This window comes from Aptenodytes patagonicus, chromosome 5 (assembly GCF_965638725.1).
Source record: "Aptenodytes patagonicus chromosome 5, bAptPat1.pri.cur, whole genome shotgun sequence".
Lineage (NCBI taxonomy): Eukaryota > Metazoa > Chordata > Aves > Sphenisciformes > Spheniscidae > Aptenodytes > Aptenodytes patagonicus.
The window spans coordinates 12,489,152-12,503,730 of record NC_134953.1 but is presented as its reverse complement, the minus strand read 5'-3'; the positions used below and the strand labels follow the sequence as shown (position 1 = coordinate 12,503,730).

General features: G+C 41.8%; 1 protein-coding gene across 1 annotated transcript in view; it reads right to left on the bottom strand.

The window, feature by feature from the left end:
• WDFY4 (WDFY family member 4) overlaps positions 1-14,579 on the bottom strand; it is a 141,872-nt gene that overhangs the window by 20,959 nt on the left and 106,334 nt on the right. The window contains exons 47-52 of the mRNA XM_076338685.1: positions 11,468-11,510; positions 10,139-10,258; positions 9,449-9,566; positions 8,641-8,750; positions 3,206-3,359; positions 1,534-1,625 (exon numbers count right to left, since the gene is read on the bottom strand). Of these exons, the coding sequence (XP_076194800.1) occupies positions 1,534-1,625; positions 3,206-3,359; positions 8,641-8,750; positions 9,449-9,566; positions 10,139-10,258; positions 11,468-11,510 (637 nt within the window). The remainder of the gene's footprint in view (positions 1-1,533; positions 1,626-3,205; positions 3,360-8,640; positions 8,751-9,448; positions 9,567-10,138; positions 10,259-11,467; positions 11,511-14,579) is intronic.

Below are 14,579 nucleotides of genomic sequence, written 5' to 3'. Positions count from 1 at the left end.
AGAACAAACAAATCAAACAGATGTGTAGGGTCTCAAGAGGGAAAGGAGAGACACTTTAGGTATGAGGAGCAGAGCCATACAGAAATTCAAAGTATAAGTGCATTGGGAAGGAGATTTGTACACAGTGCCAGACAGTGGAGATGGTCCCCTTCCAGTTGTCTCTGTACTGACTTGAAACAAGGTATCAGGACATCAGAAAGAATGAGATGAAGATTCAAAAGAATGCCCAAGAAAAGCATGGAAATTATTTAGGAGTATGGACAATCACAAAAAGTATGGACTCTGAATGCAGCACAGAAGTGCAAAGCAAGGGACACGAAAGTAACGGTAACTTAACAGGAGCATGGTGGTTGCTGTCAATGGTTGAGGGAACAGTGGAGAAAATAATATTTACTAGACAAGAGTATGACTGGTTTTGTTCAAAACAGGAACAAAAAGTTAAGACAGTCAGTAAGGAGGTCAGAGACAGGATTTAGGACCCAGCATTTGGAGAAGTCAATTGAGGAGAGGCTTATTTGGAGATATCAAAATAGAGAAGATGGTTGTAGCCACAGGTTTGGATGCGATCACCTACAAAGAGATTATAGGAAGCAAAAGCTGAACCCCCAAGGGCAGGGCCTGCATAGCATAGGAGAGGTGAGAAGAACCCACTGAGGCAGAAACTGAAGGTACACATGACAAACCAGGATGATGCAATGCCTTGAAAATCATGGGCTATTTGTTTAGTCCCACCAATTATATGCTAACACATATAATCATCACACTTCTTGTACACAGCAACAGTCTGCACGCACTCACAAATACAGATTGACTCCTTTTGCCAGAGGAACGATGATGAGATAATGCAGGGGCACTATAGTACAAGCCCATTCCCTTTTTAGCTCTAACGAAAACAGAGACCCGCACCAAGATATTCAGCGGCAAAGTCTGCGTTCAATGCAACAACCTTCATACAGAATTGTCTTCGCGCTTACTACTACGTAGCAGGTGACACCATACAGAAGTAAGACTTTCTAACTATTAATAGATAGCACTAATTGCAGTAAGTCTCAGGACCTTAAAGCTATTTGCTTTCAGATTGCCAAGGCTGACTCCATTACAGGCAGGAAATCACATTAGGTTTTTCCCCCCAAAATAAAAAAAAAAAATTGTAGTCCTGGCATGACTCAGAGATGGAGGAAGATAGTGTAAATAAACACATGTCTGGTTAGCAACAACATGGAACTGTATGCATATAAATGCCATGTGTATGCATTATGTTATGTTCACATACACTTACGGCTTGAGTGTATGTGTCCATGTATGAGTCTGTGTCCATGCCACAGAGCTACATACAAACATCACCTGGTCTGCTTTGATTCAGGGTGAATTGTTAGGCAGACAAGTAGACATGCAAAGTTCAGAACCCAGCATGAACTCTGCAAAGTCAGGATGCATTTGGATCTAACATTTTGGTTTGTGACTCTGGCCTTCAGTTTCATTTTCAGTGGGACCCAGTTCAGCATTTTGTCACAAATCTTGATAGTCACTGACCTGTCTGTGCAGGAGAATGAATTTATGGGGGTCCCCATCTGCCCAAGGAGGAAGCTGCACATCTCCCAGGACTGTTCCATCCTGCATGGAGCCTGCAGGAATTACAAAGGGAGAAATAAAAACAAGAATCACACACATTGCAAATAGGAACAGTTTTTCTAAAACACTGAAGTCAAAGGAAATTGAGGTGATTTTCACACATGCTGTTTCAGGTTCTACATCAAATATAGTGCCATAGAACTCTGCAGAACCAATTTCTGATCTAGTACTGAGAAGATGTTCTAGTAACTGTCGCTAATACAGTAAAAATATGCATGTCCTCAGCACAAACCATTCTAGCACAGACTGCAAACTCAGACAAGACAAACCTGTTGGCACAACTTTCTTTTTATACGTAATTCCACGGGCCTAACTGCCAGATATTCCTACTAAAGCAGCCACTGGGAGGGATTTTGTTTTCAAGTCCTTTGCAATCTGATTCCTTTCAGAAGGTGAGCATATGTTCTTAAATCAGAGCACAGTGTTACGCAACTGGATGAATTCAAACCTAAGTTAAGGCTCAGGTCTGGGACTGCAAATGAACTCCTTACGGTGTAGCAGTGAACAGATTCAAGTTCTTGGCTTTGCCTATTGTAAAATCTTCCTGTATATTTTCTCTCTATTGGCAAGATTCTGGTGTCTTTTTTAGGTCCCTCCACTTGATTCCACTCAGGTCAGCCTCTGGATCTTGATTTCAGCCAGGCTCTGTTTCTTGGCCTCCTCTCAAGATGAAACTACCCCAATTCTTTCTTATCTTTTAACAATCTTCTAACATCTTTTTCCCATTCTGCCCTTTTCTTAGTATGTCTCATTTCACTGAGATCTTAAATACAATTATAGCTACACCTCAACACCATGGGTTACGTTTCCTTTGCCATCACCAGTTTAGGATGATTCTTAAGGTATTTCTCCTCTGCCTTAATTGTTAACCAACCTGTGTCCACTACAAAAAGCAGCTTTGTATTGCAAATGATGTGAATTTCCTGTAAAGTGAAGTGAATCAGTACTGCCATGCCTATTTCTGAATAGTATTTTTGCTGGATTCTCTCTGACCCTCCATCACTGATGCAGAAAGGTCTAGAGACAGTGTACATTCAGAAGAGATTGTGATGCTGCTTGAGGCCAGGGACAATATATCAGGTTCATGTGGCTTGTGCACTTTCAAGATGATAGTGAGGACATTTGGCAACTTTAATCACCAGAGACACAAGATTTAAAAAAAGACCTTTCACCAACACCATTTAACAATTGATCCATCTCCAAAAGTCAAATTAATCTATTGTTCATAGCCACATAGATGTGATGATACAAACCAGATTTTCAAAAGCAGCCACATAGATTGCTTATATTGAAATCTACTTTTGTCTGACAAAATGTGGAATTCTTTTGCACAGTAACTAATAGGAACTACAACCCTTTCTGAGCTAGAAACATGGTTCTTCTGGTATCATTTGGATATCAGAAGCTTGTATTCTCGTAGCCTTATTTTAATAAAAATTGATCTGTCATCACTAGAGAGCCTCATCAGTCAGCATAGTCCAGGGACCAACTCCCAACATGTGATCTGGATCTTTTCCCTTGGCAGGATGCTGGGGAGCGGAAGGGGAGCACTGAAGTCCCTTCTAGCACTTACCAAGTTCAAAGTGATTCGCATTGGTTAGGAACTCTGGCAAGTAGAAGAATTCAGGGATGAGTTCCCTGACATCACTCATGTTGTCCCTTGATGCTGATTCCCACGTGCTCTTGACACTGTGAAACATCCTGTCTGCAACATCAAAACTCCCACCCTGTGAAATGGAGGCAGACAAAAAGACTGCAGTGTGAATACTGTGTTAAATAAAAAGCAGATGCAGAATCTTAGCCAATTCTGCAGGAATCACCTCATCACACGCTTGATTAGGTGATATCTCAAGATCTGTCCCAGCTCTGTGATCTTATATTAGGGGCTGTCTTAGTCCTGATTTGTAGGTTATGTAGGTCAAGAATACCGTAAAGCTTGGAGTCTTAGCATAGCTTGCAGTAACACAGAGGCAAGCAGAAATGATCATGGGCAGCTTGAGAATACCAGCATACCCATTATTAATGCTTCTGAAGGCAATTCATTCCTTTCATCCCAAAGTGATTTGCAAGCAGTGGACACAACTTCAGTGTTTTCACTTCAGTTGAGACCCAAATAGTTGTGAACAATCTTACGTGCAATCCTCTGGAGAAAAGCCTTTGGGGAAAGGGGGTACCACTGAAATACCATTCATCAGGTCCAGGCAAATAGGAAAGGCCCAGTGGGCAGGAGCTTGCAGGGACTGTTCATTCCTTATGGGAAGGAGGGACAGCATAAAGAGGGGAAGAAGGGAAGAATGTCTGGGTCCCAAGCTGAATTAGTATGTAAGGAAGGAGAAACAAACTACCTCACGTCCTGAGAGCATTTGAACATGTTTAGTTTAATGAGAATCAAACACTAGACAAAAGCAGCCTTAGTAGCCCCGGACATCACTCTGAACTAAGGCCTCAAGAAGAAAGAAAGAAAAAACAAATTAAAAAAAAAAAAAAACACTCACCGAATGAAGAGTATATGCCTTACATTGGAACCATAATTCCTACAGGATTTTCTAATGAGATTTCAGATACTGTATACATTTGTAAAAATCTAGGTTTACCTTTATATAAGGATCCCTACATTGAGCATGAAAGGATTTATTTTAACATAAAATTTCTACAATAATGGAAATAACCAAATAGACAATCAGGTTTTGGAGATCATCTGAATGAGTTTGTCAGAACGAACAAGCTGTTTCAGAAGAACGCTGACTTTTTAACTGTGTAAAGTGACAGAACCAAACTGTTTCTCAATACCTAGTTCAGGTACTGACAGCAGTGTAGCTGCCCAACTGCAACATGCTCCCAGGCTAATATATGTATTTCTCATTGGGGTTAATTAATTTGGATTATATGTCATGGGACATAACACTATATCCCACTGCCAGGGCTCAAGAGAGATTGTCAGAGATAGAGCAAGTATCTTTAAACAGTTCTGCAGTGCAGTGAAAATGTATGAATGATTGCTCATCCTCAACCATTCAATCCTCAAAGCTGCTTCACTAGGCAAAAAGAACAAGCCAGCAGGACTGCAAAATGAAGACACTAAAACCCAGAGGTGGTGCAAGAGTGAATCTGTTAATGAATATGAGACACAGTCAGGTTCTGTTTATGGCTGACCTCTTGAGAAAACTTGGTAGCTTTTGGTTAGTTCTCTCTCTGCCTGTAGACTGTTGCATGTGCCAGATGAGGAGGATGCTGTCCTTCTGCACAATAACAGTCAGCTGAAGCTTTGACTTGCAATCTATTAAATAGGAAAATAACATCTAAGCATCCTCATGCTGTAAGGATAGGATCCCACTCCCATGGACCAGATGAACCCTGAGCAGCAGTTCCCACATTGGTTTCTAATGGTAAGAACCACTGCCCTTTTGACCCCCCAAGTCAACTTAGCTACAAACTTTGCTAAGTCTGGGAACTGCAAGTCAAGAAATAACATTTGCCATTATCTTTTGTTTGGGAGAAACTACCCTCATGGATAAGCTACCAAAACACAGAAGTCAATAAATCCTAAGTTCTGAAGCCACATCTCCTTGCTTGTCTTTTGAGATAGACTCCCACCAAAACCCAACACATATTCCAGATGGAAAGACCCCGATGCTGTTTCCCACGAGGTGAATTCTGACCAGGTTTTTGGTCCAGCCTCATCTCTAAATGACAGCATAGTTCTGCTTTACTTCCTTGTATTTGATATCCTTCTTCCTTATACCACTGACAATTGTGAAGAAGCCTTCCCACACCCACACAAGGGACTGAGTGAAAAAGTGGCTAATCACATGAGTAAGCCTAGCTGGAGCTAATCTGATGCACAAGGTCATCTTGTTCTTGATCATTATTAGGCAGGGACCCTTGGAGTCAAATTCAAATTGAAATTAAAACAGAGTAGAAGAAGGACTATAAATAAATCAACAGCTAACAAGTATCTCATTGAAGCATATTAAAGGGCTTTGTATATTTAATCTGCACACAGCACGCTGTGTCTGGTGGTGATTGATGCTTTTTCATTTTTTTTGCAGCTTTTATGAGAGCTGATGGTAATCTCCTGAGAAACAATATGATTTGTAATAAAAAGATTACCTGTATTAAATAAAAATAATATATACATAGGAAATGCTGTTAGCGCGACAAATCTGGTTAAAGATATTACCACCACGAAAAAATGTGATTTTTTCCCTGGCTGTCTAATTCATTTTAGGGAAAAGTAATATCTTTAAAACTTAAGCCTGTATTATTTATAAAGGAAGCAATAACTGATTTTCCCATTTCCTATATTAATAAATTTATTTGCATATATTTATATCAGAATTAATGAGTTTTCTCTCTCTATGAATGCAAAAACTGCACTGAAAGGGAAAAGGAGAATCAAGAATTGCTTTATGCCTTTAGATTGCAAGTCGACATAAACTCATGGTTTTTCTATAGCTAGATACAGTAAGCCTCTGTTTTCTTTCAGTAGAGGCCTTATGCTGTCACCAGGAATACTGGAAAAATATGCTTTTTAAAACTACAGTTCAGCAGGGTATATACAAAGCAACTAGTCAAAGTGATCTCTAGAGAGAAGTTAGAACTTCTCGTGTTTATAAAATTAAGCATCCTAAGATCCTTGGTGGTGCTTTAAACCCAAAGACCTCCAAGTGTTTCTAAGAGATGCTTACGAAGGTGCAAAGACTTACCACACCCCCAGAGTTGCTGAGAAGTCATTACCTGCAGGCAGTGCTTAAATGACTGCTCAAGAGTCAGTGACACAATGAAGAGTAAGAACTCTATTCTCTTTGGCAGGTAAACACTAGGAAAGAAGATCATCCTGCTAGCTGAAATGCAACAGTAGGATAAGAATAAAAGGGCATAAAATCTGAGTTGAATCAAAACCAAGTGTCACTAATTATTGAGGGCATGGGGTCCTTGAATGCCTTTCCAATGAAGACACTAAACACAGAAACATTTGCTGCTTTTTTGTGGTTCTGAGACCAACACCTGAAAGGAATTCTGGGATGTATTTGACCAAGGTGAAGCAGAAAGCACCCTCCAACACCTGTCGGATGAATCAGTCTTTCATCCATTCCACTACAATCTGCAAAGCACATACACACTTTTCCCCAGTCAGATCTCAATACACTTAAATATAATGTGAAATAATAAGATTTTGTAAACTCCTGTACAGTTCCCTTACTAGAGGCAATGCTTCCTCACTGCCTTCTTCTGTGGTCAGGTGCAAATCAATTCTTTGACTTGAGAAAGAGGATGGTACACCAGCATCAGTTTTTCACAAGGGGTGCACCCAAGTTGTTGCATTTCCTTGTCATGTGCATTCAGACTGGCAGTTTGCAGTTATCAGTATAGCTTTTCCACTTTTTAAGATGCTGAGAAGCTTTCACAGCTCCCAACTCAGCACCCTTCCAAGGTTGTAAGTTTGGGAGTACTTCTTTTCCTACCTGCTCTTGACTTGAGCATACAGTTCTCAGGTCTGCTGTTTGCCTGACTGCATCTCACAGTTAGCAATTCCTAAGCCACTATAGGACCAGTCACCTGGGGGAAATGACAGCAATGAGCTCAGCTGAACATGCAGTAACATAAGAGCAAAGGAATGAGTATGGAAGAAGTTCAACAGTTTCAGTGGATCCATATCCACACAAAACTTTGAGTGCTTGAGTTCTCAGCAGCCTTTGAAGATAAGTATCCCCACAAAAATGCTGGTTACCTGCTAATCACACATAAATACTGCTGCAAAGCAGCTACTCAGACTGGGAACTTCTTATGCATGAAAAGTGTGCCAGTGAGGTACAGCAGCCTTAGTTGTTTACAACAAGAAATAACTGCTCCACAGTCATTCATGACTGCAGCTAACATATGGCTCACGGAGTGCAATGGTAACCATTGCCTCAGGTGGTTCACTAACCCATCAGCTACTGCTGGTAACAGCCGGAATCATAGGGCTTATTACTTAATTAGCACAGCGCTTTATTTGTATTAGTTTATTAAAAAAAAAAACAAAGAAAAAAACCCAGCACAACAGCAAAGCACTTGGAGAGCTGCAGGAGGCATGGCCAGTCCTCACCATATGTACAGCAGTCTCTGAGTGTGGAATATTCTGGCCTAGCTGTCTCCCTCACATTGCTCCATAAGGATAAGCAGATTTTGGCAAGAGACTCCTTAACAAATACACTTTTGAGGACCTGTCCTCCTGGTAGACCCTGCTGTAACAGAACACATATTACAGAAATAAGGGTAACAACTGCTACAGCCCAAGTGTCTGTGCTTGTGTGTCACCAACTGCCTGCTGAAGAGGCCAGTCAGGAAATTTGGTGTCCCTGTATGCTGACCAGCTGGGAAAGGTAAGCACAAAGTTCAGTTTCCGTGAAATTCATGTTCCATAGGGAGTGCTTTTGGCGCCATAAAACAGTGGCAAGTTCAGAACAAGCTGAAACAAAATATTCCTTCTGGAGCACTGGATGTAGTCTCACCCCACCTCTCCTTCAGGGAGCTGATCCCATGATCCCTATCATTCCCCACCCACCAGAACCTGTGCATCCTCATCTGGCCCAGGAATGCTCTTTATCCCACCACAGCCAGCTCCAAGTGCTTGCCTGTAACTGCATTACTGTATGGGCATTTGGGCTTAAAATACCTACCGTGAAAGTCTCATATGCCCCAAAGTCAGAAGCTTATGTTCAGACAGGTAGTAAAACATTGTCTAGGTGTTTACATGCCTCAGCTCTCACAAAATGCATCACAGGACCAAAACTAAATAAACCTTCTCCCTCAGAAAAAACAAGATCGTCAGGCATCAATCATGCTCCCATTAAGATGTTTTCACTGAATTCAACAGACACAGCATAGAGCCTTCAGTGAGCCCAGAGTCCACACAGAGTACACAGAAAATGTCAAAAGAATTAATCCCTCTTCATTACACAGCCACTATAATGTGCTACATGGTTCATAACAAGGTGTAGGAGGGAAGCTATCTTGCCCCCTTACCTGCAGAGAACAGAAGGTCTGAGTAAATGGCTCCATTCGGACCAGGTAAGATGCCACTATAATTGCTGACGAATAGTGAGTACAGTAATGGCACTGGGCTGACAGGTCTCCTGGAAATTGGACACAAATCAGATTTCAGTGCAAAATATCACCATTTCAAGCCCATAGCATCCAGTTACCACAGCACAACTAAATAGGGAGCAGGTCTTTAAAGCAGGTGTGTTCAAGGATCTGTAAGCAAAAGCACACCTTGCATATTTGCATTGAATGTGCACAGTTACTACCATCTCTCTATGTTCTTTTTTTGCCTTCCACATTTCATTTTCTGAAGAATAAGACCTTTAACTTTCCAGACCACCCCCTTCCCCATGAGCACCAAAAGAGGTCTTGATCTCGAGGTCAACAGCCTCAACATCCTATTTCCTTTTTTTACAGTAGCTGTTAGCTAAGCTGCATGCAGCAGTCTTCTACATGCAGCTAACAGACAAGACTAATGCATGCAGCTTAGTTAACAGAGCAGTCTTTTCTAAGGAACATTGCTTTTTGCTGTAGCATCTCTTCCTGCCCAAGGGAAGAGGACAGAATGCAGTAGTACAAGGCACATAAGGCAGTGCTTGCAGGAGACATTTCTCTTTGAATCCTCAACCAGTTTGTATGCAGAAGCGAGAGGATCTCCTTGACATGGTGCTTCCCTTAGCCACAGCTCTGGAAAGTTTTTGGGTGACCTTTTCCAAGGGATTCACCAGCATCCCCAAAGGCCTGAGGGGACTCAAGCCTCTGCTGCCTGTTATTCTCCTAAAACACTCACCCTCACTCTTCTCCACCTCATTGTAGCGCTGGATGAATTTGCGTTTCCTCTCCACAGTCTGCGCTCCCATGGGCTTTGACAGGTCCCGAAATGTATGAGGATTAGTAAGGTTTAGAGTCTGAAAAGCAAAACCAGCAACGATGTGGATTTTTAGATCCCTGAGTCTTAGACATCGTGACTAGCTCAGTGACACTGGATAGCGGCAAGGCTGTGTTGGAAGTTTCATCTATACAAGAAGGCCACAGACTCAGTACTAAAACACCCATCTCCAGAACTGGGATGGGACTTGGAAAGAGAGTGGCAGCACGCGTCACTGAGAGGATAGCATGTGCAAGGAGCTTCACAAATAAAGCACCTGGCAGGTTGCAAATTGCTCTCAAGGCTTTTCTGTCCAAACCTCCTTGTCAGGGGTCACAGAAGCCTGTCCCTGCCGCTGAGCTGATGCAACCTGCCCTTAACTAGGTATGTATTTAACAGATGTTCATCCACTTTTCTGAGGCAGAACGTGATCCTCAGCATGCTGATTTGAAGATAAGGCTAATCATAGAATCATAGAATCAGTACAGTTCAAATTAATTATCTCAAATTTTGAACTCTTGGTCTAGACCCCTCTGCTTCAATGGCATCATTCAACAAACCTTTGTATCGTTACTATCATAGAAAGTACAGAATGCTGCAGCAAGCACTGACCTCAGAGTGATAGTCAGCGAGGACCCATGGAAACACAGGATACTGCATGTAATCATTGTAGCTGCGGCCAGCCAATGTGTTCAGGTACATGAGATAATCAAAGTTGCTGATCTCCCTCTTCTGCCAGGGAAAGGAAACAAGCATTAAAATCTCCTTACTTCACCCCTGAAAACCATGCCTCAAAGGCACCCTCAGAGTCCTGTGCTTCCCATGTGCATCAGGACAAGAATTATAAATCATAGAATCATAGAATAATTTGGGTTGGAAGGGACCTTTAAAGGTCATCTAGTCCAACACCCCTGCTGTGGGCAGGGAAATCTTCAACTACATCACGTTGCTCAGAGCCCCGTCCAACCTGACCTTGAATGTTGCCAGGGATGGGGCATCCACCACCTCTCTGGGCAACCTGTGCCAGTGCTTCACCACCCTCAGCATAAAAAATTTCTTCCTTATACCTACTCTAAATCTACCCCCTTTAGTTTAAAGCCATTCCCCCTTGTCCTGTTGCAACAGGCCCTGCTAAAAAGTTTGCCGTCATCTTTTTTATAAGCTCCCTTTAAGTACTGATAAGCTGCAACAAGGTCTCCCTTCTTCTGGGAGGGAGTTCTGAACTAACCAAGCACTCCATGGGCTGCTTAACTGTGATTTTATTTTTTCAGTCATATTGTAATCAATCACCCATTGCCATTCATATCAGCACAATATCTCTTATACAACAATCCATTCAACAGTATCTGAGTCTTCATTCTGGCTCTTCTTCAGACAGGCATTTGCATTTGTCTATAATCACCCATTGCTTTTATGCTGTGTTTGCATAACAGAGTACTTTTTCCCAATTTAGAAGTGAGCCAAATGCATACAATCTGTATATTGGAAAATCCTGGACAACTGTCTGTACAGAAAAGGCTGCACAAAGTGCTACATATAAACAAGAAGATATAGATTTCTTCAATGTGTCTTGGGTCGCCAAGATCAGGGGTACAGGAAAGTAAATGCATCTCTCAGCTCAGCAAAACATCTGGGAAAACGAGAGGTGCACTGATATAGATGTACAGATGATCTGTGAACAGCCATTCAACTAGGTGGCTCTCTTTGGTCTCAGTTTAAAAACGTGCATAAAATCACACTTAATCTGCCAGACAGTAGCACCATATGTTTCACAGCAGGAAGAGCAAAACCTCTGCAATAACCAGATGTAAATACTCTGCTCCTCTTGCCAATAACCTCACCTCCAGCAGCGAGAGAACAGCTTAGGCCTTGAAGTACATACGTACACACACACATATCTGTGTGCCAATACACAGACAGGTGCTGAAATTCTTTGCTTACCTGCCACTTCTGGAGCATTGTCTTTTCCCCTCCTGAGTGTTTCCTGTATGGAACAAACATTCGATTGAAATAACCTGCTTCAGAACAATAAGAGAAAGTCAACACATTAACATCCGTGCTCCCTGTGCCCCCTGCTCTCATCCCACAGAAATGAGAGAACACCAACACTAGAAGAATGTTGAAGTTTCATCATTGACCAAATCATTCCAAAACCAGAGTGTGTCATCATTTAGGTTAGTGCTGCAGGATGCAAGTTCCATTACTGCTTTCAGTAGGAAGGAAGGCTCTGCCTGATGAACAGGGATGGCCCAACTTGAGATGGCTGATGAGTTTATCACTGTCGGTCACTCTCCCAATGATATGCTGACTCTCCCTAAGCTACTTGCCAGTCTGCTCCTGAATGAAGTGCCACTTAAAGTATGATATTTAATAAAGAAAAAAGAGTGAAGTAGGGTGGTGGTGCTAAGGATGGATTCTGTTTGCCTTAATATATTGCTGCAAACTGAGGTGGTGATGCCACATGGTAAACTACAAGAATTCAGAAGCTGACTCACAGGCGGAGAAGATGCCCCTGCAGCAGAGGCAGATGGACAGCTGGGGACAGCAACCTCCTCAGCTGTTCCGAGCTCAGCCACACTGCTAACCAGTCTGTGCTCCCGGTCTCATCCCACTGTAGAGCTAGAGTGCTAGTGACAGGTACCATTAAGGCTGTCTGTTTCTATTCTGAAGCCTTATTCTCAAAGGCTCATGCCTTTCTGAAGCATTCTGAAAATTCCTAGAGACCAAACTGAGACAACTGACAGCTTGTGGATTAAAGAAACTTTTGATCTGCCAAAGTAAACAGCGTTACTGGCACGATACAATATAACTGGTGGTAGGAGATGCTTTTTCCTTTGAGTGTATAACTTTAAACTAATCCTAAGGTGCCAGCTCAGAGACAGGATTACTAACTTCCCGAAGTGTAAGGAAATCAGTTCAGCCTTAGCTTATAAAACTGCTACATGTACAACTAGCTGCTATTTTGCACTCTTGTGCTCTGTATTCGATCACACCAGAAATCCACAAAGCTAGGCTTAAAGCAGACTCAAAGATCTAAATAAAATACTGGAATGGTCTATGATCGTTACAGTTTTATTGAATTTGCAGTAGTAAATTCTTGTAAACTACCTCTCATTATTATGAATCATTATTTTACTGCCTATTCACTCCTCGACCAGTTAATTGTGTACATGAAGGAAAAACACTACCGTTTACTTAACACAGTATTTTATTCCTTGCTTAGGCACTCTCTTCAGAGAAAAGTGTGCATCTGAGGTAAGGATTTTGCACAGCCTAAGTAATACCTTATTCCATGAACAAACATGAAACCCAGGACCAATTCTAGCTCATGGTCTACAACTCCTAAGCTTTGTTTAGTTCTCCTGCTAAGCATATGAAACCTAACAATGATAGGCTATACTTACAGAAAGCATATGAAACCTAAGAATGACAGGCTAGATTTATAGAGACCAGGCAACACAAAAAGGTGTAGCTCATATCTGATATAGGAAAATAGGATCTTCACTCTTTGTCCAAAAAAATGAATAGATTATTTGATGGTCTAATTTGTAAATCAGAAGTCCATTGACTAGAGTAGAGTTATTGTGGTTTTGCACCCCCAGTTTGAGCCACACGTAGCTCAAGAATGTAGGAATTCTAAAGCAGAAAACAGATATCATGAGCACTTACCCTTTATAATTCAGCCCTCTCGCACTATATGTAGATTTCACAGAGCTTTGCCCCACTGGCCTTTGTAAGGTCTCTAACAGACATTTGGAACTCAGAGAGAGTATGTCAAAGGGATGGAACAGGATCAGGATTCCTGGCGTTATTTGAAGTGTGGTTGTATTAGGGTGTTTGTCACAGAGGGATCAGGTTAGGTTCTTCCCTTTCCACAGAGACAGATAGACTCACTGAAACTGCCCAGGTTTATTGTGGATTTATGGCTGAGTTAGAAAGCAGGGGGTTATGTAATGTACAAGCCTGCTCAATCCATCAGTCCTCCAACATTTTAAAGTGGGAGCATTATAAAATACTATACACGGGACTAAACTGGGCCAGTCTGTATGTTATGCAAATATACATAATACATGTTGACTTGTGAGTCCCATGACCCTCTAGTGGAACTCTTGCTCTGCTTGTCACAAGACCTAAACAGCTACTAAGGACTCTGCAAGGGTCAAAACAATCCCCTCTGCTGACTTTGGAAGCTGCTATATAACTCAAAGAGGTTGATGAGTTCACCATGTCATGAAAATATGCAAGGCTAAATGTAGTCGCTCTCCTGTAAGAGCCATCCTTCTGGGTCTCAGGGGACCAGGCAGGATGCTCCCTCCAAGTCCCAGAGAACTGGAATTCTGCATTCTCCCTTGTCAACTCGCAGGGGCTCAGAACATGAATCACATTACAGGCAGCTCAAGCCTATTCCTCCCTTCTCCTTGGTAATCAATCAGCATTCCTCCAGCCAACACCTCTCTAGCCAGCACAGCAAAAGCTCAAAGTAGATCAACTGCTGCTATCCAACCGCAGTAAGTGCATTTAAAAATAAATAAATAATCAAAGGCTGGTTTGAAAAAGAAACAGAAGTGCTTTATAAATGTAAATAACTGAACTTCAAAAGGGGGTGAAGTTATGTGAAGTCAAAAGTACCTACATATCTATCCGTATCTAAATCTATAAGGTATTTGTAGGGTACTAGCCACAGCAGAATCTAAGCATGATGTGTAGTAATGATGATCCACCTTTGGCTACACTATGCATAAGTGATTTATTAATCCCTCTTCCATTAACATCAGACTATGATCTCACTCTTGTGATAGCCAGTGGTCTCCATTTGCTAGAGACAGGTGGACCTCAACCCATTTGGAGATTCATTGCAGATGAGATAATCTCAAAGGATAAGATTTTGCCCCCACTGTAATTAATACTAAAATTCCAATAAACTTAATTGGGTTCTTAGACTTCACAAAGCTGCTTTCATTTTCTTTTTGTCTTCCATCCTCCAGACTTCTCAAGCCTGCAAAACAGTGCCAAGGCTCTCCTAAAACCACTTTTCTTAAAGAATCTTTGTAAT